Source organism: Psammomys obesus, unplaced genomic scaffold (assembly GCF_907164565.1).
Source record: "Psammomys obesus unplaced genomic scaffold, mPsaObe1.curated_primary_1811, whole genome shotgun sequence".
NCBI classification, from domain to species: domain Eukaryota; kingdom Metazoa; phylum Chordata; class Mammalia; order Rodentia; family Muridae; genus Psammomys; species Psammomys obesus.
Window position 1 is genome coordinate 4168405 of NW_026596158.1, and position 27186 is coordinate 4195590.

Genomic DNA, 27186 nt, shown 5'->3' on the forward strand with positions numbered 1-27186 from the left:
TCCCGTTCGGCCTCTGGACGCTCCCGGGCTCCCCGGTGTTGGCTGGAAGTGGGTGACTTGAAGGAGGGGCGCCTAGCAGCGGACCACGTGTGTGCGGGGGCGACAGCGCCGCCGGGGTGGGGCTGAGCGCCGCCAACCGGGTTCGCCTTGCTGCGCAGGAGGCGGTGGGCGTTGCGCCACGGTCCCTCTCGGCGAGCACTTCGCTCCCGCCCCACTCAGCGCCTCGGAGAGAGTCACACGGAGGGAGAGAGCGAGAGAGAGCGAGCGAGAGCGAGCGAGCGAGAGAGAGGCGGGCTCTAAGACCCAGCAGGCACCATTTCGCTCTCGCCCTGGGTCCGGGGGACCCGCTCGGACACCAGGGGGCGATGCCCGACCCGATTTAAAAGCGGTCGCCGCGCGGGCCTGGCCATTCGCGACCCGGAGCTGCGCGGGCGCGAGCCGGTCGGGGGCTCCGGGTGGGCGGCGGCGCCACGCGCGGGCTGGAGGCCGCCGAGGCTCGCCATGCCGGGAGAGCTCTAACTCCCCGATGGAGCCGGCCGACTTCTACGAGGCGGAGCCGCGGCCCCCGATGAGCAGCCACCTCCAGAGCCCCCCGCACGCGCCCGGCAGCGCCGCCTTCGGCTTCCCCCGGGGCGCGGGCCCCGCGCCGCCCCCAGCCCCACCTGCCGTCCCGGAGCCGCTGGGCGGCATCTGCGAGCACGAGACGTCCATAGACATCAGCGCCTACATCGACCCGGCCGCCTTCAACGACGAGTTCCTGGCCGACCTCTTCCAGCACAGCCGGCAGCAGGAGAAGGCCAAGGCGGCGGCGGCGGGCCCCGCGGGCGGCGGCGGCGGCGGCGGCGGCGACTTTGACTACCCGGGCGCCCCGGCGGGCCCCGGCGGCGCGGTCATGTCGGCGGGGGCGCACGGCCCCCCTCCGGGCTACGGCTGCGCGGCGGCCGGCTACCTGGACGGCAGGCTGGAGCCCCTGTACGAGCGCGTCGGGGCGCCCGCGCTGCGGCCGCTGGTGATCAAGCAGGAGCCCCGCGAGGAGGACGAGGCGAAGCAGCTGGCGCTGGCCGGCCTCTTCCCCTACCAGCCGCCGCCGCCGCCGCCGCCGCCGCACCCGCACGCGTCCCCCGCGCACCTGGCCGCCCCGCACCTGCAGTTCCAGATCGCGCACTGCGGCCAGACCACCGTGCACCTGCAGCCCGGACACCCCACGCCGCCGCCCACGCCCGTGCCCAGCCCGCACCCCGCGCCCGCGCTGGCTGCCGCGGGCCTGCCGGGCCCCGGGGGCGCGCTCAAGGGCTTGGCCGGGGCGCACCCCGACCTCCGCTCGGGCGGCGGCGGCGGCGGCGGCGGCGGAGGGGCCGGCACGGGCAAGGCCAAGAAGTCGGTGGACAAGAACAGCAACGAGTACCGGGTACGTCGCGAACGGAACAACATCGCGGTGCGCAAGAGCCGGGATAAAGCCAAACAGCGCAACGTGGAGACCCAGCAGAAGGTGCTGGAGCTGACCAGTGACAATGACCGCCTGCGCAAGCGGGTGGAGCAGCTCAGCCGCGAGCTGGACACGCTGCGGGGCATCTTCCGCCAGCTGCCCGAGAGTTCCTTGGTCAAGGCCATGGGCAACCACGCGTGAGGCGCGCGCCTGCGGGACCTCCCCGCCTTGGGCCGGCCCCCTGGCCCCGGGACCGGAGAATGGTTTCGGGTCGCTGGACCTCCAGGCTGCCCGGGCCGGCCGCCACGCGAGCCGGGACTAGGAGACTCCGGTGTCGTCTGAAAGCCTGGCCTGCTCCGCGCGTCCCCTCCCTTCCTCTGAGCCGGACTCGGACTCGGTGCGTCTAAGAGGAGGGAGCCAGGCCGCGGTTTCTCCTTGAGACGGGGAGACTTTTCCCCCACCCCGCAGAGCCCAGCGGGGAGCCCGGCAATTCTAGTATTAAGGAAGTAATCCTGTGCCTTGGAGACTCAAAACTCGCTCCTTTTCCTACCGAGTAGGGGGAGCAGAACGCGTGCCTTGATGTTTTATTTGGAGGATTCCTGTCTCCTCCGAAGCTGCAGCAGGGCCCTTCCCGTGAGAAAATGAAGGGGGCAGGCCCCAGGGCAGGAGGAAAGTTCAGGAAGCTGAGATCCCCGCGGTGCTCCCGGGGCAGCCCCCCAGTCCCTGTCCTTGGAGGGGAGGGACTGAGGGAGTTGGGGATTTGGGTCTTAAGGGTGTACCCCTCCCCTGGCTACGTGGAGATGAAGGGTTCCTGGTTCCTTGATTTCCCCACCTCCACCTTCGCTCCCCACTTCGCACACAACAGGCTAGATCTCCTGGGTGAGTTCATGGAGGATGGGGGGCACCACCCCGGAGTCAGACCAGAAAGCTAGGTGTGAGTTGGCCATGTGGTTAAGGGGAGCGGTGGGAACCTAAGTTTCTGGTCTTGGGGGTTGGAGGGGTGGAAGGACACCAGGACCGTCAGCCTTGTGTACTGTATGTCGCCAGCCGCTGTTGCCGAAGGAACTTGAAGCACAATCGATCCATCCCAGAGGGACTGGAGTTATGACAAGCTTCCCAAATATTTTGCTTTATCATCCGATATCAACACTTGTATCTGGTCTCTGTGTCCCAGCGGTGCCTTGTGCAATGTCAGTGTGCACGTCTATGCTAAACCACCATTTTATTTGGTCCTTTGTTTTGTTTTGGTTTTTGCTCTGATTCTTGCCAAAATGAGACTCTTCTTCGCTCGCTAGTGGCTGGGGGAAGGAGCTGAGTGAGGCTCTTCTTTCCTTTTTTTTTTTTTTTTCCTCCCAGAGGACCAATGAAATGAAGTGGGCTTCCTCCTTCCTCCTTCCCCCAGTTTTCCAGGGACGTGTGTAGTAGTTGTGGGTCTCAGCTGAGACTGCACACAGCTTCTTCCCCCCCCCCCCCACCTCCCTACCACCAGAGGCCCTGGCTCTGGGTCTGGAAAGAAGGCCACCTCCAGCCAATTTGTACCAGGGGTAGACTGTTTCCTTCTCTTCTTTGGGGGAGGGGAGGACGGGACACACACAGAGTTTCATGCTAGATGCCGTATGTATCATATCTATAATATAAACATATCAAACTCAATTTCGGTGTCTTTTTAAAACCAGGAAGAAGCCCCTTGTAAGGTTCGTTCTGGGCTGGGTCTCGTTTGAAACCGTGTTTTCTGTGTCTGAGATCCTACGGTTTTGCATCTCTCCAGTCTCTCTTTGCCTTAGTGATGTGTGTTGGGGGTGGGCTTGGCCTAAGGAAGCCATGTAGCAGTCAAGTTTGATAAGGACTCACTGAGAAGGCCTGGGGTCTGAAGACAGAGTCCCCTTGGAATTCGGGAGTAAAGGGCTCGTGTTGTCTTAGGATCATGCTCTCTTCTTGCATCTTAGAGTAAGAGAGATCCAGAAGAGAACCACTCTGCCTGAGCCACAAGACCACATCCCCAAGTCACTCAGCTCCAGGTCTAGAGAACAAGGCTCATAGTGCCTTTGCCCAGGCTTCCACTGGGGCCTTGGAAAACAGGACTCTTCAGCCCTGCCTAGTTTCCATGCTCCAGAAGGGCAGCTTGCAGGGGAAGCCCCCTTTGCGCCTGCCTTACCTCAACCTACCCAGGGAGGGGGCCGCATCTGCCCCACAATCTCCATCCTGGACCAAACAGGAGACTGGCTTCTAATGATTACATATCCACTGCTCCAAATGCCCCATGAGGCACAGGCATCCTGTTAGCTGCAGGAACAGCTCTGGAAGGAAAGGGTGGCCTTCCTCACCATCCGCACCTGAGCCCAGAGGCCACTGGGCTCTTTTCACCTGTGATTGCTGAACAGCTTACAGTATAGACAGTGAGAAGCGACAAGTTCTCCTAAATTCTGCAAACTTCAGTGTCACCCGCCTTTGTGGTTACCACAGCCCCTTCCCCCACCGCCCTCTCTGTCCTATGCCTTGCCGCCTCCTCACCCATGGCTGCCCTTGGCAGAGGAAAGGCCAAAGCCCAGTGAGGAGGCGGTGGCCTGCCCCGTCAGCCTGGGAACTAGGGAGGCAGAGCCCCACCGCCTGCCTAGAGGCTGGGGCAGGCCTTGGCTTGCAGGCCCCAGCAAACCTACTCTGAGTTCAGTGCGAATTCCAGTTTTTCTTGTTTCCAGGGAATGATCCTTGACTCCCCACTTTGCCCCCAGAACGGGTCCTAGGCTAGGCGGGGGAGGGGCCCCTCCTGCCCTCCTTCCCTCACCACCCGAGGTGTGGGGTGGTCCTCTCCCCAGGGGCTCATAAAAGGGCACCCTTCCTGCACACTGAACCCTAGCTTTCTAGTAGGCCAAACTGGGATGAAGAATGGCCCAGCACACTAGGGAAACCTCTCTGTGTTGAGGGCATGGGCAGTGTGTCGGTTGGCCCTGTCCAGCGTGTGCTCTGTGCCTAGTTGGGAGTGGCCTCTCCAGGGGATTCGTATTTCATGAGTAAGCGAATGCACCCCCAGATATTCGTTGAATGCCGTCTTATGCCACGGCCTGTGCCCAGGATCAAGGCTCCACTGAAAACACACTCAGGACTTGCCCTTCGGGAGCTGCCAGTGCTGTGCCCCGACCCCCAGCCGTGCTGGGTGACAGATGCCTTTTCTGAACCTCATGCCTAACGGGGCCAGCCCCACATGGACCCTGTCCTCAAATGCCTGCAAACTCCCGCCATTTTGGCTGCAGTTTCTCTGGAACGCTCCTGGGCCTTGTCCGCTGGCAGCCATTGGGAAGGAAACAAGGGCAGGAGTGACAGAAGGAGGTGACTCCTTTGCCACCAGATAGCTTCATGCTGTCACGGATGTCACCCTTATCTCTTGGATCTCCTGGGAATCTGTGATCACGGGGTTTGGCCCTGACACCACCTGCCATGAGCCACTACCAGGGCGAGGAGTGCCTGCCCCTCCCAGGCCTCCCGCCCCCTCCTTCCCAGCCCAGGTGGAACCTGCTGGGCCTCCACAAGCTGCTGATTTCACAAGAGGGGAGGGGGCCCCTCATCTTGAAGGTCAAGGGGAGCAGAAGCCCTCATTTTGCTTAACCATGGGGCCACTTTTTCCAGGACGCCCACAGGCCTTCTGCAGACTCGAAGCATTGTCCTTTCCTGGATGGCGGTGACATTCTTGCTGCTGCTGCTGCTTCTCTGCACTGGTAGATAGAAGCCCTTTTCTCTTCGCCCATCTCCTTCCTTTTCTTCCTTCCTCTCATCCCCCCTTCCTTCCCCTCTCCTCTCCCCTCTTCCCTTTTCTTCTCCCTCCAAACTCTTTCTTGCCTCTGTAAATCTGCCTCTTCTTTCTCAACCCCACCCCTCCCCACCCTTATCCTTCCCAGTGGATGGAGCGTTTAACGAAAACTGTAACCTAGGAAAGAAACCAATTCACTATCAAAGCATCCTAGCCCCATCCCAGAACAATTAAACAGCCAGATGGAATCTCTGGGAAAACGCATTAATAACTCGAACAATCTGTGCAGGCCGGCAGGAGCCCAGGAGCCTGGAGCAGGGGTGGGGGGGTGGGGGCGGGGCAGCAGAGGAAGGCTGGGATGCTGGGGTGTGGGCGCCCAGCCCCATCTCACCCATGTGGTGCCCAGAGAAGGCCATCCCAAGGGTATGCCAAGCCTGCCTGCAGCTGTGCTGTCCCCTCTGGCCCTCTCGAGGCCCACTGTGTGCCCTGGATCCTAGTGGCTGCAAACAGAGCCAGACAAATATGGAACCCATTACCCAGCCAGCCACGGCCACAGCCAGCCCCATTCTGGCACCCGAGCGCTGTTTCGCTTCTCCTCACTTTTGTTTTTATTTATTATTTTTCTAGCGTTCTGGCCCCACCCGTTAAGAACAGGCCTCCCTGGGTGTATGCCTTTTTCTCTTCCCTCGCTGTGCCCGCATCCACTCCCTGTATGGACAATAGCAGAAGCTGGCCCGAGGCCCTGGAGCTCCCCATAGAAACAAAAAGTCCAGGGTCCACATTGTTTGGCCGCCCTGAGGGCCTGGACAGGGCTGGGTGTGAACCACAGGACCCGCTTCTGTCCTTCTCAAGCTTGGTCTAGGTTGAGCTCAGAAGCTAAACTCTTCTGTGGCAGTTCCCCTTTTGCAGACTATTGTCAGCAGGGGCCCACATAGGCTCTCTCTCCCTCTCTCTCTCTTTCTCTCCCTCTGTGCTGCGACTTTAAACTTGGGTCTCCTACATACCACACAAGTGATCTGCTACTGAGATACAGCCCAGCCCTTGCCATCATCACTACTATTCTTTTGAGACAGGCTCTCCCTGAGTAGCCCAGGCTGGGCTGATGAGACTTGTAATCTCCCTGCTTCAGCCTCTTGTGTGGCCGAGGATAGCCAAGCAAGCGGCACCTTCCCTGGAAAAGATGGCATTTCATATAGCTATCAGGTTGGGGTGGGAATTTACCTGTTTTAACAAGTCTCCTTGTTGGGGGCTGGAGAGAGAGCTCAGTAAAGTGCTTCCCTGGGGTGGGGACCTGAGTTTGATCCCCAGAACCCACATTAAAAATACATAATAAATAAAAAGAAAGACTGTGGTGGCAGGTGTTTGCACCGGGGAGGCAGCAAGAAAGGTGGGTTGGCCAAACCACTAGATTGTTTTGTGAACTCCAAGCCAGTGGAAGACTCTCTCCCCATCCCTCCTTTCCTCCCACCCCCTCCATCCCCTCTCTCTACATCTCACTGCCCTCTCCAGCCATGCATGCACACACACATGCACGCACCCGCATACACATAAACACATACAGAGAGAGAGTGTGCAAAAGAGAGACAAAAAGAGGAAAGGGAGAAAGAGAGCCAGGGGAGTATCTTTTTGATCTTTACAGACCAAGAGATCTATTTTCTGACCTCCGGCTTTGCAGTCTCTTGGTCTCCATCCTCCGCCCTTTTCCTCCCTCAAGGTCACCACTAGTTCTTAGAATTCCTCTGGGTCCTTGCTTGGCGTCTTGCTGACCTTGGCTTCAACAGACATCCAATATCTAGCCCAGGGCAGGTCAGTGAACAGAATGCCAAGTATCTCGTTCAGGCTTATCTCTCTCCCACCCTTGCCCTCTTCTTTCCAGTCAAGGGTCTCCTGGGTTGGCTATACGTGAGCTGAGGGCACATTGTCAGAAGCACATACAGGATGGACGGCAGACTTCCACCTCATGGCCGAGGATAGATGAGTTCTTGTTTCCAGAAGGTTTTAAAGAGAAAGACTCTAAAGCTGGGTTCGGTGGTGCACACCTTTAATCCTGGCACCCAGAAGGCAGAGGAAAGTGGATTTCCGTGAGTTCGAGGCCAGCCTGATCTACAGAGCTACTTCCAGGATAGCTAAGGCTACACAGAGAAACCCTGCCTTGAAAAAAAAAATCAAAAAAACAAAACCAAACAACCAAATAAAGAACAAGACTCTCGAAAGGTGACCTGCCTGGTCCTCAGAAGCTCTCAGTGGTGACGTGGTATTAATTTATCAGCAGACTCTGAGGGTAGACCAAAGATGGGGAAAAGCTAGGTCTCTAAAGGAGAGAGCAGGAAGGAAGGACACAGCGGACCTGATATATGCCACGAACTATCTGCATATATCACTTCTGCTACAGCAGAGGTGAAGGGGCAACTTCAGATTTGAAAGGTCCCCCAGACCTCTATGTCTCCCTTCTTATGCCCACTTTAGAGTGCCTGGAAAGGTCTTCATAGAGGGAATAATGGCCCGAGAGTAGGGACGACAGTGGTCTAGCTTCGAGTGGCCCGGACAAGGTCTGAAGAGAACCACCGCAGCCCTCCTCCGCCTGAAGAGATTTCTACTCCTTGGCAAGTGGCATGGTCAACCTTTCACTTGAAATAAAGCCACCTCTCCTTCCTAAGGAACCCCTGTCCCTGTCCAAAGCCACAGCGGCCAGAGAGAGAGCCCCACACCACTCCCTGCTGCTGCCCCCGAAGCCCACCCTCCCGGAGCCACACGCCCCCCCCCCACACACACACCAAGAACGCTGGAGCCCTCTCGCCGATAAGGAAACGAGGCCAGCTTCTAGCGGCTTTCCTGTGTGCGTGTTGGGCAATAGAGTCTCGGCTGGACACAGTTGCCAAGCCCAGACAACAGGTGGCAAAGGGGGTGTCGGGAGCCGGGTACCAGCTCTTCGGGGAGCTGCCGGTGACCTTCGCCATCAGGTTAGGACCCGTCAGAAGTGGCCTCCTTGAGTGATTTACAATTTGCAAACATGTTTTATTTGATTCCTGAGTTCTGCCGGGGCAATTACAGTGACTAAGCATGACAAATCACTCTCCGCACAGTGTCTGCTCGCTGTTAAGAAATGTGTTTGCCTCACTGTTTTGCCTGCTGCAGCAACATTTTAAAAATAGACTCCCTCACTGTACTCGAAGGCAATTTGTTCCAAATTTTCCCACTAATTTGATTTTAATCTGATATTTAAAATTCGTGTGACCACATCCCCACTGATTTATAGGGAATAAGCCCTACCTGGCGGCGCTGTAATTGGCTTTGGCCCAGGAGTCCACAGGACAGAGCGTTTATCCCAGGACAATTTGAAGGCACTTGTGCCTTAATGTTTTAAATACAGTCTAATTTAGCCCCGATTCCCTGGGGGCTTGGCGGTGAGTGTTAAGATTGCCTAGTGTTCTGGTAGAGGGGCCCTCATGCTCCTGGGGTGCACAAATCCAGCCCAGGCATCCCGACTCCACACACCAGCGTGTGTTTGTTCAGGACCCCTGATGGTAAGGGCACGTGTCCCTTCCAGACCACTGTGGAGACGGCCTGTGCGGCTGGACCATGCAGTCTGGCTTCTGGCTGGAGTCTGGCTTTTCCTCTCAAGCCTGGATGGCACTCACCAAGCCTCTTCAAGCCTCCCTGGTTCAGTTTCCTTTTATGCAAAGCATATGCAAAACAAGTGCCTTGTCATTGCAGAGTTGTGAAAGGTAAACAGGCCAGGCTTGTGAGACACTTGGCCCAGTGTAGGAGGAGTAAGACACACCTCTGTCCCTGAAAAACTGTGAATAATTTAAGGCAAAAACCTCTTCCCCCCCTGAAACCCAAGGACATGCAGTTATGTTAAATTTCCCTTTCCCTAAGGATGCCTCTTATTTATTTATTTTTAATTTTTTGAGACAGGGTATCTCTGTGTAGCCTTGGCTGTCCTGGACTCAATTTGTAGACCAGGCCGGCCTCGAACTCACAGAGATCCTCCTGCCTTTGCCTCCCAAGTGCTGGGATCAAAGGTGTGTGCCCACCACTGCCCGGCCAGCCTCTTATTTTCTTCTAAAGCATTTGCTGAGCTTCTCCTGGGCACATAGCTAGCCTCCCTCTGTATTGCTCAATGTCATTTACTCTAGTTCTTTTCTTTAAGTGTGTGTGTGCATGCGATCAAGTACACAGGCGTGTGTGTGTGTGTGCATGCGATCAAGTACACAGGCGTGTGTGTGTGTGTGTGTGTGTGTGTGTGTGTCTGTGTGTCTGTGTGTCTGTGTGTGTGTGTGTGTATGATCTCTGTGGGTGTGTGTATCTGCGTGTGTGTGTGTGTGTGTGTGTGTGTGTGTAGGTCAGAGACTGCTTTAGAGAATTAGTGCTCTCTTTCCCTGATGTGGGTCCTAAGGCTCAAACTCAGGTATGTCAGCGGAACTGATGTGGAACCAGCACGGCTGCTTTCTTGAAGCACGAATACAGAGTCTAAGTAGTGACTGCTGATCAGTAAGGATCAGCAAGCATCCTTGCTGGAGTGACACCCCAATCTTCATGGGGCATTCAGCCTCTTGGGGTTCCCTTTGAACTCTTCCTTCTCTTCTTCCTCTGTCCCCTCTCTTCCCTCTCTGTCTCTCTCTCTTCTTGATTTTTTTTTTCTTTTTTTGAGACAGTCTCACTATAGGCCTCCAGCTTGCAGAACTCCAGGCCCCATGGACATCTTTTTATTCGGAAAGCTGTGCCCTGAACGTGAATTTCCTTTACCACTGGGAGGGGTGGGGGAGGCATACACTGTGTGCCAGGGCTGTCCCCTACCCCTTGCCTCCTCCGTTCTCCTCTCCATCATCCTGATGGAGCTTGAATCCAGGAAGAAAGTGATGGAGACTGTCTCTTGCCCTTGCAGAAGAGTTGGTCAGGGCAAGCTTCAGACTGCTAGAGCTCCTGGGGTCCTGGACATGGGCACATAAGCAGGTAAAGGGAGGCTTTGGCCAAACTTCCCTAGAACTGAGGCAGCTGACAAGAAAGAACTTTGGAAACCCTTCCCTTTCCCCCATCACTGCCAGGAATGTCACCGTGAGAGTAGTTCCAGTTAATGAGCAAACTCCTCAGACAAGGCAGGAAGGCAGCTCCTGGGCCTCACTACGAAGCACAGGAAGCAGCCGGATTCCACTTGCCCAGCGCAGGGACAACAGCAGGTGCCGAGTGGGACTGGAGGCCTTACATTAGCGTTAGCTTCTCCACACCCAGGTGAGCCTGGCTCCCAGCACAGGACAGCAGAAAGAATGGTGGGCAGGCTCAGAGGATGGGCCAGTCCCACGGCGGTCCAGGAGAGTGGTTCTGTGTGGGTGCTGGCACGGGGACAGGAGCACGCCACATGCAGACACTCGTGGGGCCAAATCGGAGGCTTCGGGGGCAACATCCATGCCCGGGAAGGCGAGGGGGTCCCCACAGGAGCAGTTGTCCAAGTCAAGCCCCGGGCTGATGTTCTCTGCTTGAGGAGAAATCTCAGGGGAGAAAGGTGGAGGCAAGTGAGTCACAGGCCAGGCCCCTGTGCTGAGGGGAGGTGGGGACGATGGCTCTGAGCCCAAAATGTGTCAGAGGAGAGATGAGCATCTTGAGGGACGTGAAGTTTATGTAATCATGTGGGGCAGCACGCTGCTCAGGTGTGTGGGAGCCACGCTAGGAAAGAGAACAGCCCTCCTGCTCCGTGTCCTCTGCCTCCCTGGGCTACACTGACCAAACAGCCCAGCATCTCCACAGGCGGCCCGGCCAGCTGCCCGCAGTCACAGAGTCAGAGTGTACCGGGGTTATGTCTTTCCAGGCCCAGTGGGCTGGGGCTGGGCTGGAATCGGCAGCTCTTGGGCTTCTACTCTGCCCACTCAGTGTAATGGTTTAACCCACGGCTCCTCCACATCCAGCCAGGAAAGGAAGACACTCTTTTTTTTTTCTTAACACTTGAGTAACTGGCTCCATTTCACTTTACCTCCCCTTGCCAGCTTCCCTCTGTGTTGCTCAACTTAATTTACTTTTAGTTCTTTAAGTGTGTGCGTGCGCGCACACTCGAGAGAGAGTGCGCATGTGTGTGTATCTGTATGTGTGTGTATGTATGTGTGGGTGTATGTATCTGCATGTCTGTGTGTGTGTGTGTAGATGAGAGACAGCTTTAGCGTGTTAGTTCTCTCTCTCCGTGATGTGGGTCCTAAGGATCAGACTCAGCTATGCCAGGCTCTGGTATGTAGCTATCTCACTGGCCCTAGTTCTTAATTAAAAGAGCGAATGGGCAGAAGATTGTTTAGAGCACTGTGGAGACTTTTTTTAAAGTCGGGGCGGCGTGTCTAAATCATGGCCAGGCTTGGGTGGTCCAGGTGCCTTCTGTCTTCAGTCACCACGGCCTGTCAGCTGGCCATCTCTTTCTGCCTGCCTGGGAACCGGTGTGGTGACAATGGGACATCCCTGAGGCTCCATGAGACACTGCTCACCTGCTCACGGTACTGGTGACACAAGGGCTGAACCTGTGCTCCCACCCGCTGGGAGCGTGAGACCGAGTATGCCCTGCTCCGCCCCCCCCCCCCCCCCCCCCCCCCCCCGGGCGCGCGGCCCGCCGGCCCCCCCCCCCCCCCCCCCCCCCCCCCCCGCTGTGTGACCATGCTCAGGTTTGGCAGCCTCTCTGTTGGAGCACGTCTGAGAGGTGTGCCGGGATCACCTCCGGCGAGATGATGAATGCTGTTCCTCTAAAACACAACAACCGCAAGAGCCTGATCCCAGGACCAGTCACAATGGGGAGGCTGGGGCCTGAGCCACCTGGCCACCGAGAGGGGGAAAATGAGTCAGACACAAATAAGCCACCTGCCAGCCAGATGGTTCATCTCTCCAAGAGAGTGAAGGGTTAGGAGTGAGAGGGCTGCAGGCCCCAGCTTGGGTAATTCCCTGCCTGCCTCTGGAGCCTAGATCCTGGGTCCTTGCCAGCCAGGTCCTAGGTGATGCTGATGAGCTGGATAGTAAAGGGTATTAGTGCTCTCGGCCAGCCCCGGGGCTGGGGCTGAGAACCCTCCCCCGGCCTGCTCGTGCCTTCTTAGGTTGTAGGAAGTGGGCATGTCAGCGCTACTTCCTTTTGCAGATAACTCTGGCCAAGCTGTGGCCAGTCCACAGCAGTTGGCCAATCACTGTCTTTCTTCCATGTGCCCCCCACACCTCACACCGCAGCCCAGACAGAAGAGGGAAACTAAAAGACTGAGGGGGAAAAGGATCCAGGATAAGGATGTCACTCTCAGTGGCGGGTGGGAGCTGCTCCTTCATCACCCCAAACCCAGACCATTAGACCCCCAGGTCACTGTGGCTAGGAGGGAGCAGTCCCCAAGACCTGCAGGAGGCAAGAAGGAGCCGGACAGGACATGGAGGTCAGGCTGCCATCATGGTTTGGTAGTAGGCAAGCAAGTTAATTCTTCAGCCTTTGATCTTGTCTTCATGTGTCCTTTGCTACATTTATTTCTCCTGCTATTGTACAACACAGTGGCTTTTGGCCAAGGGCAGACTTCTTCCAGAATCTCCCACCAGCATTTTTTTTTTTTAAACTCTGTGAAACACGGATCTGAGTAGATTCACCAAAGCATCACTAGCCAGTGTTTCCTTTCACGCTCATCAGTTCCAGAAAGTTCTTATCTGTCTCTGTCAATCCTTAAAAACAGCAAGAGAGTTGGCTCATCCGTTAAGAGCACTGGCTGCTCTTACAGAGGACCCAGGTTCAATTCCCAGCAGCCACGTGGCAGCTCTCAGCCGTCTGAAATTCCAGTCCCGGAGGATCCAGCACCTCGTCTCACCTCCGTGGGTGCCAGGCATACACATGGTGCTCTTACATCCATGCACATGAAGTGATGAAATCATTCACGCTGTGTTTTCTCCCTCGCCTCTCTCACAGACACTGTTACAACTACACTCTCCCCCCAGCCCACATTGCGTCTCCTGTAGTCTCCTTCTGTTAGTGTCTGATGCCTTCATGACACGATTCTTCTGACAGCTTCCCTAGTTTGCTGATTCTCTTCTTCCCAAAGTTTGTTTTTTTTTTTTTTTTTTTTTTTTTTAAGAACCACATGGGCTTTTATTATTCACTCATATTTCTCGGAAAAAGGGGGTTTAGTGAACAGGGTAGAACCGTATGAAAGGCTCTGGGGTGACCCAGCACTACTATTTTCACGTGGGAGCAGCCATGTCCTCACATCAGGCACAGCGTGTGCGTTTGTCTGACTGGCCCTTGCACACACAGCCCTGGGCACACTTGGAGCAGCCCACAGGGCAGCAGGAGCATTTGGGGTCCATTCTGAGATCTGGTGAAGATGAAGCTACAGAATAAGCCAGGAGACAACAGGCAGTCAGGAGGAGGCTGGAAGTCTTGGTCCCAAAGTATTTTTTATTCATTTGTTTTTATCCTTATGGGTGTGAGTGTTTGTCTCTGTGTGTGTCTGGGCACCATGTGTGTGCGATACCCACAGAGTCCAGAAGGGGGTGTCAGAACCCCTGGGACAAGCATTACAGATGGTTGTGGGCTGTCGTGTGGGTTCTGGGAGTTGATCTGGAAAAACAGCCAGTGCCCTTGACCACTGAGCCCTCCCTCTACTGTTGGGGGATGGTCTCGTGCACTGTGTTCAGATGCTGATTCCTGTGCCCAGAGATCTGGCTGCAGTCTGGACACTGGCACAGTCGTGTCTATGAAGAATCTCCTGTCTCAATGTTGTGTAAAAATTGTTCTCCATCCTCTCTGATTGGTTAATAAAGAGCCGATCTGCCTATAGCTGAGCAGAAGAAGAGAGGAGGCGGGGCTTCTGATCCCAGTCAGGGGGTCTCAGGTGGGGACCACGAGGAGGAAGAGGAGAGAGAGAGAGAGAAAGAGAGGAGAAGGAATGGAGAGAGGAAGAGGAGGGAGGGAGGAGGAGGTTGCTGTGAGGACAGACAGATGGAGCAGAAACAGCCAAGGTGAAACTAAGATGCCGAGGAGCACGAGGCATGCGGCCAGGAAGTAACCAGGCTGGTATAGACAGGTCAGGATAGATCAGTATCTGTCCAGCTTTAGTGCTCAACGCTCATTAATAAACATAACAGGTCTCTGTGTCATTATTTAGGAGTCCCTCCTTATACTATATTTCTACACTTTACCCCCCCCAAAAAAAATATTATAATCTGCATGACCATTGCATGTTCTCTACTTGGGTTAATGTCATTCTGTTTGTAGAGATGAAATTTCCTTTTTTTTTTTTTTCAAATCTATTTCAGTTTTTTATTGTTGTTTTCTGAGACAGATCTTTCAAAGGTGACTACACTAGTGTAGAATTTGAAACCCTTCTGCTTCAGCCTCCAAAGTCTTGGAATTTCGGGTGTACACTATTGAATCTGATATATTCTACTCTCCTCAGGTCCCCACCACTACAGTTGTTTTTAAGCATTTTTTTATTACTGTAAACATAATACTCATAGTTATAGTCAATGATTTGAATCCTTCATAGGTCTAGTTCTGTCTCACATTTATTCTTCTAGCATTAGGCCATAGTGCCTTGTTTTCTTATGTGTCTGGCTATCTTTGACTAGACTTTAGTCAGCGTTCATAAGAAAACCTCGAGGTTTAGAGGGGCATTTTTTTCAGACTGTCTTTTATTTCTTCTCTGACAATTTTGTACATGTATACACTAGACCTTGGTCTTATCCACCACCCCCAACTCCACTCTCCTGCTCCCCTCAGAAACCCCCAAAACACAACCCCTCCCAATGCATTCGGGAGCATTTTCATTGACTCTAGACCAACATCTCACAATACTGCCCGTTTGGGACCGCCTTGATCCAAGCTTAAGGTCCCGTGATCTACCCAGGAGATGAGAGGACAGAGAGCAAGCTCATGTGAGGGCTGCTCCACTTCTGTATCACCCTTAAACTGAGGGTGTAGCCCTTTGGAGTCCCACACCGATGTGGGATGGGTATTTAACTTATTTATATGCCCCACCTGTGTCAGTCCTAAGGTTTGACCACTGTCTCTCATCCACAAGGTTAACAAAATAAACTTCAGATTTGTCAAGATCAAGGAAAAAAAAAAAAAAACAACAGGGAAAACAATAGCCTCTCCTATTTATCCACCACGACCCCCTTTCTCCTCAGTTTTGGCCTGGCAATCCCCTTCTTTGCTTTTAATATATTGTAAAAATCTTATCCAGCCCTTTGAGCCATTTTCAGCGAGATGGACCCGAGCTGTCTAGCTCGGTGTGCCAGGCACCTGACACTCCTTCTTCATTCATTTATCCGACAAATGTTTTCTGAGAATGTACTGTGTGCCCGGCACTGCGCTGTGACCCCCACAGGACACCTGACCCGCAGAGCAAGCGCTTACGGTGTGTACACTCTTCTCTGTAGAGACAGAAAATAAACAGAGTTACACAATCAATTAGTTAATTGCAGCCATGCCACATAGCAAAGGAAGGAAACTCAAGGGTGGTGAGAGTCGCTGACTGGGAGTTCTCCCTGCTTTGGGAAAGTCCTCGCTAGGGACGGGACGGCAAGCTGAGATCTGAAGGAGAAGATGTATGAGAAAACCACCAGGGGTTCAGTTGCCAGGACATGGGCAGAGTGAACAGCACGTAGAAAATTCAGACACGGCAAAGAACTGAAAAAGAGTAAGTGTGTGTGTGACGGCAGAGCAGGCTGGGGACAGAGGTGAGTGGGAGGATCAGTGGGGTTAGACGGACTTCCCAAGCCCTCACACACGTGAGTCTAAGATTTGATCGACAGCCCAGAAACAAAAAGAGCCGTGGAACACACAGTGAGAGCACGGGTGCTTTTAAGGGTGATGGCTCTGCTGGGCGTGGTTGTGCACACCTTTCATTCCCAGCTCTTGGAAGGCTGAGGCAGGAGGATTGTGAGTTTGGGGCTAGCCTGGGCTACTTGGTAAGCTAACCCCCCCCCCAACAGCAAGCTTGGTCTATTGATGTGTAGAAGATGGGTCATGGTGGCAAAGTGGGCATCAGTCCGGCCAGGGCTGATGTGGCCCTGTGGCTCAGAGGAGAGTGGAGTCAAGAGACACTCAGGGGACAGGATCAGAAGACACGGAATCATCTGCCAAACCTCGCTCACTCTCACCTGCTCTTCCTCAGTGGCCCCTGGCCCTGCATTGAGAATCATGCCCTATGGATTCCTACTGGGCTTTGCCTGTGTAAAGCAACAGCAATATATCTGAGAGATAAAGGGGAAAGAGGCTGGGGTGACTATTTACTGTTTCAGGGTCTCATATCTCCCTAAAATATAACCTCTGTCCACCAGGGTCTCTGCTCTGTCCTCACAACTCCAGTTCCTACCAGGCCCCTGAGCACTGGTTCCTTCCCTTATTGCTTCAACTGTACAGATGGCCACAATGGCTGCTACAGCTAGTTTCTGAGAGCACTTTGTCAGCCCCTCTAGTGGATCCCATTGTTAACAGCTGTCTACTGGATGAGATGCAGAGACTGTGATTTCTATCCTGGATCCTGAGTTTTCAATGTTCAGTACTTGGAGGTTTTTTTTTTTTTTTTCTTGTTATTATGATTAATGCTGTTATTCCATTGGTTGGTTGGGTTTTTGTTTTGTTTGTATATCTGTTTGTTTGCCTTAAAGACTCCCATGGCTAAAAACATAGCTCAGTGGTAGAGCCCCTGCCTAGAATACCCCAGTGAGGGGTTATGGGTGTGGCTCAGTGGTAGAGCCCCTGCCTAGAATCCCCCAGTGAGGGGCTGGGGTGTGGCTCAGTGGTAGAGCCCTGTCTAGAGTTCCTCAGTGAGGGGCTGGGGTGTGGCTCAGTGGTAGAGCTCCTGCCTAGGATCCCCCAGAGAGGGACTAGAGGCAGGTGTGGTTCAGGAGTAGAGCGCTGGCCTAGCAAGGTCTTGAGTTCCATCCCCAGTGCATAGGGGATTAACAACAACAACAATAATAACAATAACAATAATAAAATTGAGAGCATTAATCTGTCTGGGAGTCCTGGAGAGAGGCCAGTCCCCTGGGGCAGCTAACCGGGTGTCGTCAGCCCACATGAAGGCCCTGCTGCTGGCCACATTCCGTAAACAAACATCCACATGTGTGTGCACGGCCAGCCAGTGCCAAATGACAAACATGGCCGGGACAAGTTTACGGGGATGCAGTATCGGGGGGGACAGAGATAATTAGGCAGATCATAAATACGTGTGGTGATGTCTTCGTCTGCGCAAACCCTGCCTCCTGTCTACTGGGAATTCCAGCCTGGAGATGGGTGGAGCAGGTTGTTGGGAATCTTTATTTAGACTCCCCCTCCCCCAACCCCCAGTCGTCTCTGATGAAACAACGGGGCGGGGGGGAGAGGCTGGGGTGAAAGTACCTCTGATTTCAGGGGTGGCCTTGCAGGCGTGATTTTCTTCCCTTCCTTGCTCCTGTACCAACTCAGACACAGTTTGCCTCAGTTTACCCTTAGAAACAGCTCCTCCCCAGAAGTTGATAGGTGCCTGTTCTCTCCCTGCCCACCCCGGTGAAGGGATGTTGGACACAGAGCTGAGAAAGCCTAGCTTTAATGCTTTAGCTACAGTGGGGAGACACTGGTGGTCATTGAGCAAGAGGGTGGTGGGAGTCACGTATTGTCTTCACACTCCAGTGTTCTCTGGGTGCCCGTGTCGCCGTTCCTGAGCTCTGGGGAAGCAGCCATAGCCACATTTGATCGAATCTCTGTCCTCACACAGCGTATGCTCTGTGGCCAGGAATGCCGATGCCTGAGGCTTCACCCAGTTCTGCTCTGTCCCTGGACACATCAGCAGCTTGTCTGGACAGATGGGAAAATAAGGGGCAAGAAGGCTGCACCGAATCTTCTCCTTCCTTTCTTTTCCTAAGTTTAACAATTAGTGCATCGTTGAAGCCTACTCTCAAATTCTCCTCAAAGAGAGGTCTTTCTTGGGACCACAGGCAGCACGAGCTGTCCCTACGCTCCACTGCCAGCCACCGAGCCGATAACTGGCTCCTAAATGCTCACAGAAGCCCAGCAGGATGACGGGAGATAGAGGCAGGAGGAGCTGTGAGTCAGAAGCCAACTGCACCGTGAGACTCTCTCAAAACAACAGCCAAGCAAACAGTAAAGTTCCCAAAATCCCAGCCTGCGTGGCCAAAGCAGAAATGGACACATGGAAGCTGGGCGCTGGTGGCGCACACCTTTAATCCCAGCTCTCAGGAGGCAGAGGCAGGCGGGTCTCTGAGTTCGAGGACAGCCTGGTCTACGGAGTGAGTTCCAGGACAGCCAGGGCTACACAGAGAAACCCCGACGTGAAAGGGAGAGATGAAAATGGAGAAGAAAGAAAGGATGGATGGAAGAAATGGACACATGGCAGAGATACCCAGTAAAACTTGTCTCTGAGCTGTGCTGAGGACTCACAGGACCTAATACAATAAGGAAAACAATACGTGATGGGATTGTCTTCAGGGACTCTGAAGCCTCCTCTCACCCCCTCTGCCTTTCCAGCCTTTCTGATGGCTTCAGTCTCTAGTTGGTTGGGATTTAAAATAACTCAGGGTCTCCAAACAGACACCTTAGAGTCATTAACCTCTGAACAATCCTACCTGAATACCTGGCATTGCCTGTGGTGGCTCTTATATTTAATCCCAGCACCCAGGGAGCTGGGGCAGGAGGATTGCTTTGAGTTAGAGCTATATAGTGAGTCCCAATTGAGACCTGGTCTCAAAAAAAAGAAACAGGTCCTGGTATTGAGCTCTCCCGGGCCTTAGAGTCATCAGAGAAAGGAAAATGTTGATTGGCCAATCCTGGGTTATGACCTCATCCCCTCCCAGTTTGGAAAGCTTAGCTCCACCTAAATTACACAGAATGGATGAGAGTGGGGATGTGAAGATCTTCAAGGAAAACAAATATGAAACTCAACGAAGAGATTTGGATGCTGGGGTAGGAGACGAACTGGCACCCACTGCGCCTGCGCCCTTTCCTGGTGGAAACGCTTGAGCCAGTGGAGAGGGAGATGACTCGGGGGGACTCCTTTACCATGGCAGCAAAAGGGAAAGCAAGTCCATGGCCCCAGTGCTTTTCTGGAACCAGCCATTGTGGTCTGAGTCCTAGGTGAGTTCTTGTCTTCTTCTGCCCTGCCTCAGTCTCTTCCTATAGGTCATACAGCCTACCACGAGGCCCCAGATAGGACTGGGATGCAGAGAAGACACATGACAGCGACCAGCAGCAATAAGAGATGACTGGACCTTTTTGTCCTCTGGCCATAGGAAGAAGGGCTTCCAAAGAAACAGGTTTCATCTTTGGCCCCATACTCACCAGCACTCAAGAAGACCCCTTGATAGCAAGGAAGGTGTCTTGGTTAGTTTTTGTTGTCAACCTAGTATCATCTGGTGAGAGGGAACCTTGATCGAAGAACTGCCTCCAGTGCCTTGACCTGCGGGAGTGTCTGTAGGCCACTATCTTGAATGCTAATTGATGAAGGAGGGCCTTGCCCACCGTGGGTGGTACCATTCCTTGACAGGTGGTCCCGGCTTGGGTAAGAAGCCAGAGAGCACAGTAAGCTCTGTCCCTCTACAGTTTCTGCATCAGTTCCCGCCCCGGCTTCCTTCAGTGACAAGACTGTGACCTGGAAGCATAAGCCGAAACGGTCCTTTCCTCCCCAAGTTGCGTTCGGTCAGAGTGTATCGCTACAGCAACAGAGAACCAAACTGGAAGGGAAAGAGATCCATTTGTTGCGAACCAGAGGCACACCAACACATTCTCAAAGCTCTCATTTCAGCTACCGCGCAGGAGGTTTCGTTATGACGGTCCAGTCTCTTCCCTGCAAGCCGTCACCCACATCAGAAGTTGATCCTGCCATCAGCCGAAACAGACACCGTACCCAGGAGAGTGGAAGGTGTTCACTGGCCAGTACAGAGTCATGTCCTAGCCCACCTCCATTAAAATCGGGGGTCAGCCCACCCAAAGGCAGAAGATGAGTATTCGGAGGTGAGGACTCCCCAAAGGCTCGCAGAGTGGACTCCAGTTGTCAGACCACGAGTACCAAGGCCACAAACCCTTTAGGGCCTGTAAGGCTGTAAGAGGTGAGTTTGAGGAGGCAGGGGGGAGAGGCACAGGGAGGCGACAACAGGCCTCAGAGCTCATCAGTTCTGGGACAAGAGTCTCTGGCTCCGGGAGGGAGGCAACACTGAGTCCGAGCCCGGCGGAGTGTACAGCCCCGCCAGGGATCCAGAGAACAGCTTCCTCATGGTGTCTTCAAGCCACAAGATGTAAAATAATCCCCCAGGCTCAGAAAAACACATTTTATGGCTGTCTGACTCATATCCCACAAAGCTAGGCCCACCCCACCCCCACCCCACAACCTTTACAGCTTTTGTTGTGAAAAATTAAAAAAAAAAAAAAAAGTATGTTGAAGATTTTAGGATGACTTTTACGCATAAATTGTTCTCTTCCTCACCCTCATCCCAGGACCCCCTCACCTAATTTCTCAAACGCTGGCTGCCAGTGGCTGTGGAGGACCTAGTCCAAGTGGGTGTGGGATGACATGGGGAGCTCTGGGCCTCAGAGCCCCAGGCCAGGGCAAGCTGATGCCTGCTGGGCACTGAGACAGGCCCAGAGCTCTGGGGAGAGGGATGAGGGGCATCCCTGAGCCTGCTGGTTTGGGCTCTTAGGCAGAGATGTCACTAGCTTCCAGCTTGGCTATCTCCTTAGGGGGCTTGAGGGACAAAGGTCACTTCAAACTGGTTGCTTTTTCTGTCAACACCCAAGCTACAGAGAATGCCACAGAGTACTCTCGTTCGTTGAGCAGGGAGGGACAAGTCCCCAGCCCTTGGTGCCAGACTGCACCACCCTTAAGCTCACCAAAGTAGACTTGGGTGTTCTTGGATGTTTGGCTTCATCCAGGTCTCACATCCACCCCACCCCACCCCTGGTTCCCAGAAACCCATCCATTGCCCTCATTCTCTCAGCTGTCATGGCCGTTATCAGCATGCCAGAGTCTCGTCAGAAAGCAATATGTCAGGGCACATGTCCCACAGACAGCAGGGCTCGGACAAGGGACCATCTCACAGCTCTTGCTGATCTCCAGAGAACTGAGGGGAAGAGCCGAGGTGGGAACCCAGGGACGCAGCAGGCAAGCCTATTCCTGAGCATCCGTTTGGTTTTAGGTTTTAGGTCTCTGTGAGGTGCCCACTGCCCATAGAGCCTTCCTGACCTTCAGCTTGGCACAGCCAACACCTTCCACATAGTGTCCAGTTGGCTCCGTATCTCTTTGGGAGCTCACCTGAGCATCTAGCCCCACCCGAGGCCTCTAGTCCCCAGAGCACTGCAGGATTAGGGTCCTGGTGCCTGCCATGTCCTAGATGTTCCACAAGCTGGAAACACAGGGGCACAGTGTCAACCCAAAGGCATATTCACCTCTGACAAGAGGCCTAGACAGAGACTGTGGGCCCACGGGAGCTGCCAGGCATGCCCAGGTCTCCTCCATCCCCCTCTACTTCCGCCCATGCTCATCTTTAGAGATGGCTCTGGTCTGGCCATGCAGAGTTTTGGATTTCCACCTGGGAGCAGGAAGCAAGTACAAAGGATGCCTGAGCAGCAGGCAGTCTCAGGGTCGAGGTACTGGGGTCTAGGACAGACATGGCTCCTGCAGCAGGGGGCTACGGATGGAGGGGTCTCCCAGCCCGGCTAGCCCACAGGCTAGGAGACAGGCGAGAGGTGATGAGGACTTCCCTAACCACCAGAAAGTGATTCAGCTAAATTGAGGAAGACTTCCGTTTCAGCAGAACACATTTTCCGCTATGGTAAGAGATTTTCACCCACGGGCTCCAGAGGCACAGAGTCCTCCGGAGAAGGTTTGGGGAGTTTCAGTTTGAATCGTCACTGCAGATTCTTAATCATCGTTTTGAAGAGGCAGCTCTTGGTGTTCCAGCAGGTGGCTGGGTCCCGAGGCAGTCAAGCCAGGTGTGTGTGTGTGTGTGTGTGTGTGTGTGTGTGTGTGTGTGTGTGTGAATGCATGTGCACATCTGTGACTTGATGACCTTGGAGGCCAGGAAGGAAGGGAGCCGCCATCATTCCTTCGGTCAGTGGTAAGCCCTGTCCACGTCTGGGGGGTGACCTGGATTCTCCACTCTCACAGCGCTGCCCTGAGAGCCAACAGCTACACCAGGGGCTCAGTGTGCCCCAGGCTGGGCACTCACAGCCTTGGGAACCTACCTATCAGCCGAGGCTCCGAGAAAGGAAAATACCAGTCAGCAGCCAACCAGATGCACACCCAGGCAGCCTAACAGTATGACATCCACCCGGCCTCCCACAGCCACCCCACCTCTGGGTTCTCCTGTCCCTGGCATCTCCCTGACACCACCCAGGGCTGACAACGCCGAAGCCAGATGTGGTGACCCAGACCCCAGCAGCTGGGGAGGTTGAGGCACTATGGCATTTCAACCAAGCGAGATCCTGTCTCAAAATAAGGTGGGAACAAAGAGGGGTAGGGACGCTAGTTCTGTGGTAGAGTGCTTGAGGTCCTGAATTGAACCTCCAGTACAGAACAAACAAACAAACAAACAAAGCTGAGCCGAGCTGAGCTTCCCCGGTTTGGGGGATGTATGAAGTTGAGGCCTCTCTAACGTAGTGCTGGGCCCCAGGCAGGCTGGGTGGCAGGGAGGGTCTTCCAATAGTGTTGAGGCAGGCCTAACGCTTCTGGCCTAACAAGTATGGTGAGGACAAACCCTGATTCAGATGCCTGATGGAACAGAAGGCTGGCTGCTTCCAGCCCCTCCCTTTCCTGGACAAGCCCAGGTAGGGACCCTGGAGGCTCAGCAGCAGGTTCTGGCCTGGGCAGTGGCAGCAAGGTGTCGGAAGTCCTGGCCCCAGGCAGAGGCTCCCTTAGCGGGAAGGCACCCCTCCCCCAGCCCTCAAGGAGGCCATGTATCTTCTTCCACCAGGCAAGATTCCCAGCTGTACAGATCCCCCGGTTCCTTGCGCAGGACCCTCCTCCTGCCGTGTTAGTGGCTAGACCTGGATTCCCTGGGACTGTCGCCTCCCGTTCTACCTGCCTCCATTTTGCCCTCCAGGCATTTCAGAGGACAGTTCAGGCCTGGCCAGCAGGGCTTTGCTGGTAGAGGCCAAAGTGAGGATTCTACTTAGAGCTAGCTAAGACAGCTAGCTTGCTTGGGATGGTCTCCCCAAGGCCCAACTTGGTGGCCAGACTCCAGGGAAGAGCAACAGGGGCTGTAGAGGCCCAGGCAGGAGGCCAAGCCTGCAGCCCCCTGGTGCTTGCCAGCAGCTCCAGAGCAAAGGGCAGGTTGGCTCTGGCCAGAGGAAGCAGGACAGGGGCCATCATGAAGATGGAGGTTGGGTTCGGCGACTAATCAAGTGGGAGGCCCGAGTCCTAGGACCCCATCAGAGAGGCAGAAAATGGGACAACAGGAATGAGAGGAATGAGTCAGAACAGGGGTACGGCGCCCTGGCAAAAGGCCAGGCGAGGGGGGGGGGGAGAAGCGGGGCCGCTGGAAAGATGAAGCAGACACAGCAGGGAATTCGGAACCAGCTCTAAACACCCAACCCTGCCTGGGCCAGAGCCTCAGGAGTCTGGCCATAGCCAGGCTGGGCCTGTGGAGCAGAGAGCTCCTGAGAGAGCCAAGGATTGCCTCTGACCTTCCTGTTTATTACCCTTGACCTCTGCCTGCATGGAAACCCCCACCTTCCCCACGCTCAGGTCTCACAGCAGGCTTGTCGCATCTGTGAGTGCTTCTACTCACGGGTATGTCTGTGTTCCTATGTCTGAAGCCTCTACTGCCCGGGGCGCCCATCGGAGCAGCAAGGCTTCTCTCCGAGCCCGCCCCAGTGAGGCCAGCCCTGTGCGGAAGCTAGAAGTGCTATGAGTCTGATGGTCTGCTTTTGCACAGGCCCGAGAGACCCTCCTAACCCACTCTGGAAGGGAAGGCCACCTGGGAATCACACAGTGCCAGGTGGAGGGAGGACCTGCTAGACCTGATGCCTGGCAAAGGCAGCATCCAGCTTCGGAGCTGGAAGGAGTCCGGGTCCTGGAGAGGGCCACAGAATGCACAGAATGTCTCCTGCCTGTAAAGATGTGTGTGTGTGTGTGTGTGTGTGTGTGTGTGTGTGTGTGTGTGTGTACACGAACCCACATAACATTCAACCTTCACACTCATTCGCTGACCCATGAGCTTTCTCCGAGTGCTTTATCTCAATGGCTCCCTGTTGCACAGGGGACAACCTGAGTTCTCTGCTGGTCATTACCAGACCCCACCCAGCCCTTTCCCCTGTGGCCCCTTCACACAGCCCAGCCCAGCCGGGCTAGTGCTCCCCGAGGGCACTAGTCGTCCAGCATGTTTTCTCGGCAGACGTTCGGCAGCGAGTACACAGCGCTCACTCAGCCTTTGTGGCCTCTGCAGTGGCTAGGGTCTGAATTGGGTGAGAAGGTGTGTCCGGGAAGAAACCTGATTTGCACTAGTTGGAGCACAAAAGGAATTCTTGCCATGGAAAAAATCCAGATGGTGCTGGCTCAGGGACAGCTTGGGGGCACAAATCCCCACTCAACTGGGGGGGGGGGAGTGTGTGCACGCCTTTCATCCCAGCACTCTGGGAGGCAGAGGCAGGCGGATCTCTGTGAGTTCGAGGCTAGCCTGATCTACAGAGTGAGTCCAGGACATCCAGGGCTACACAGAGAAACCCTATCTTGAAAAACAAACAAATAAACCAAAAGAATCCCCACTCATCTCTCTTGGCTGCCTTCGCCTTCCTTAACCTCCAGATCAGCTCCCGTCAAGAAAGCCACTAGGGTCCCCCTCTGACTTACCACTCAAGGAAAATAAAGTCTTAGCATATCCAGCAAATGTCTCAAGGTGACTGCCATGGTCAGGGCCAGGGCATGTGATCTCCCGCCCGAGCCCTGGGTAGCCCTTCCCAAAGCACATGGTCTGAAATGGTGAGGAGAGCTGGCTTTCCAAAGCTAAGCTAGAGGCTGCCCCTGAAGAAGGGAGTAAATGCTTGGTAGCCAGCACCCGGGGTCCTTACTGGGGACCCTGTGCAGCGCTCCCGTCCTTGCTCTTATTCCCAAAGAGCGTTAGAGTCTAGAATTCTGGCACCTCGTTTCTTGGGGTACAGATAGAAAACAGGCCCAGAGAGCCAGGTCACTGGCTGGAGTTTGCACAGCCTGTTTGACCAGAGCTAGAAGTAGCATAGGACCTGGCTGTCCACCCAAGGTGGGGGTCATGCAAGCATGGCTTCGTGTCACAGCTCTGGCTAGCCAGCCTCATAGTCTGACTTGCAAACCCCACATGGCAGTGAGGACCGGCCATCAGGAACCACAGGGGTCAGCCAGGACCCCCAACTGGAAAACTCAAGTTCAGAGGCACCACAGACAATGACTGGGGTTTGGATTGGAACACGGGGAAGGCCAACTTGGGGTACAAGGCAAGAGGATCCCCAGCTTTGACACCATAGGACCACCTGCTTCTGCTGAACAGCTGGGGAGGGGGAGTAAAGCCTGAGCCACGAGCACAAGAGAGGTCAAGGGGCAGAAAGGCCAGAGGGGCCGAGCGGGCTCCAGCAGGCTGTGGACACTTGGCCAGAAAGGCCTGTTTACTGAGAGGCCCGGGAGGTCAAGGCCCGGGCCCAGAGTTAATCATTAACAGCTCACCCTGCTCATGGCTGCCTGGTGATGTCTGGACCAGGCCCCAGCACACAGGCGCAGCCCAACTGCTACCCTGTGTGTCGGGGGTGAGAGAGGCACTGGTGGCTTGGGAAGGGCCTGCAGCAGGGTCCTGGGGCACAGAGACAAGAGTCATTTGCTTCCCACAAATCAGTGTCTGGGGTGTGAAACCTTAGACCTTGCTCAGGAGAGGGTCAGACCAAGGCAAGGGCTCAGAGGGAAGCCTGTTTTACTGAAACAGCAGGCTTGGTGGCAGGGTGCAGAGCTGGGGCGTGGGGGTGGTCTGTACCCTAGGCCTTTCTCACCAGGGTCTGGGCTGGCCGTGCTCTGGAGTCCACTCGTGGGGCTGTGGCTTGTGCTGACCCTGGAGGGGGAGAAAAGGCCTTTCTCTCCAGGAAGCCGGTGCTGACAGGATCGATAGTGGAGTTAGCAGCCATGTCAGGACAAAACCTCTCTCCCTGTGCCTGGCTGGGGAGAGGAACAGCGGGGAGGAATTGACACTGTTGACACTGACAATAACATGGATTTAGCCCCTATCCCAGGCTCCCAGCTTGAGCACAGCCTGCGGCCTCATTTTTCGTCCTGACTGAAGGCCACACCATGGGGGAGAGGGTGGTATAGAGGAGGCTCAGCCTTAGCCTCAGCCCCGAATTCTCCCAGCATCCCTCACTGGACAACAGTGGTACCTGCAGGGAACTTGGTTCTGACTCTAATGCTGGCTGTGCCGGTGGGCTTGGCCTAGGTCTCTGCATTTCCCATGAGTTCCCCAATGACTGAGTCAGAGCTTCCAAATGACCCCGCTCCCCAATACGGTAGAGTCCTCTTGGAACCTTTCACTTCCCTTTGGGTGCAAAGCCGATCAATCACTCTTCTCAGTGTTGTGTTCACGTGTTAAAGCTTTGGGGGGGGGTACGGATGAGGGGCGCGGCTGCCCAGCCCGTAGGGAGCCTGGGCATGGACATCATTCCTTTTTGAGTCTGTAGAGCTGTTCCTACTTTCATGGCATTAGGGGGAGGTGCTGAGTTTACAGCCCAACCTGTGCAGCCAGAGAACTCAAAGGAAATGTTTTAGGACGCGGCCCCTGGTCCTTGTTTGGGGACAAGGGCTTCTTACGGCTGCTTGCGATGACCCAGGCCAGGCTCCGAATTTGTACAAGGTTTTTTTGGCTTGGGCCCCAAAGAGCATTGCCCAGTCCAGACCCTCAGGGTCCACTCAGAGCATAATTGTTCCGTTTTCATGCACCACTTCTGCCTGACCAGGAAATCCTGAAGCAAGGCTGCCCAGCCCTGAGTCAACACTCGTCAGGAAGGAGGGTGGGGGACAGAAGCACAGCCTCTAGGGCTCAGCTCAGCCACACCAGACCCAACGAGGCCAGTAAGGGCTGT

General features: G+C 54.8%; 1 protein-coding gene across 1 annotated transcript; it reads left to right on the forward strand.

The window, feature by feature from the left end:
• Positions 1–213: 213 nt before the first annotated feature.
• On the forward strand, positions 214–3079 carry Cebpa (CCAAT enhancer binding protein alpha). Its single transcript, XM_055594986.1, has one exon. The coding sequence runs from the start codon at positions 527–529 to the stop codon at positions 1625–1627; it is 1101 nt and encodes a 366-aa protein (XP_055450961.1). The 5' UTR covers positions 214–526; the 3' UTR covers positions 1628–3079.
• The last annotated feature ends 24107 nt before the right edge of the window (positions 3080–27186 follow it).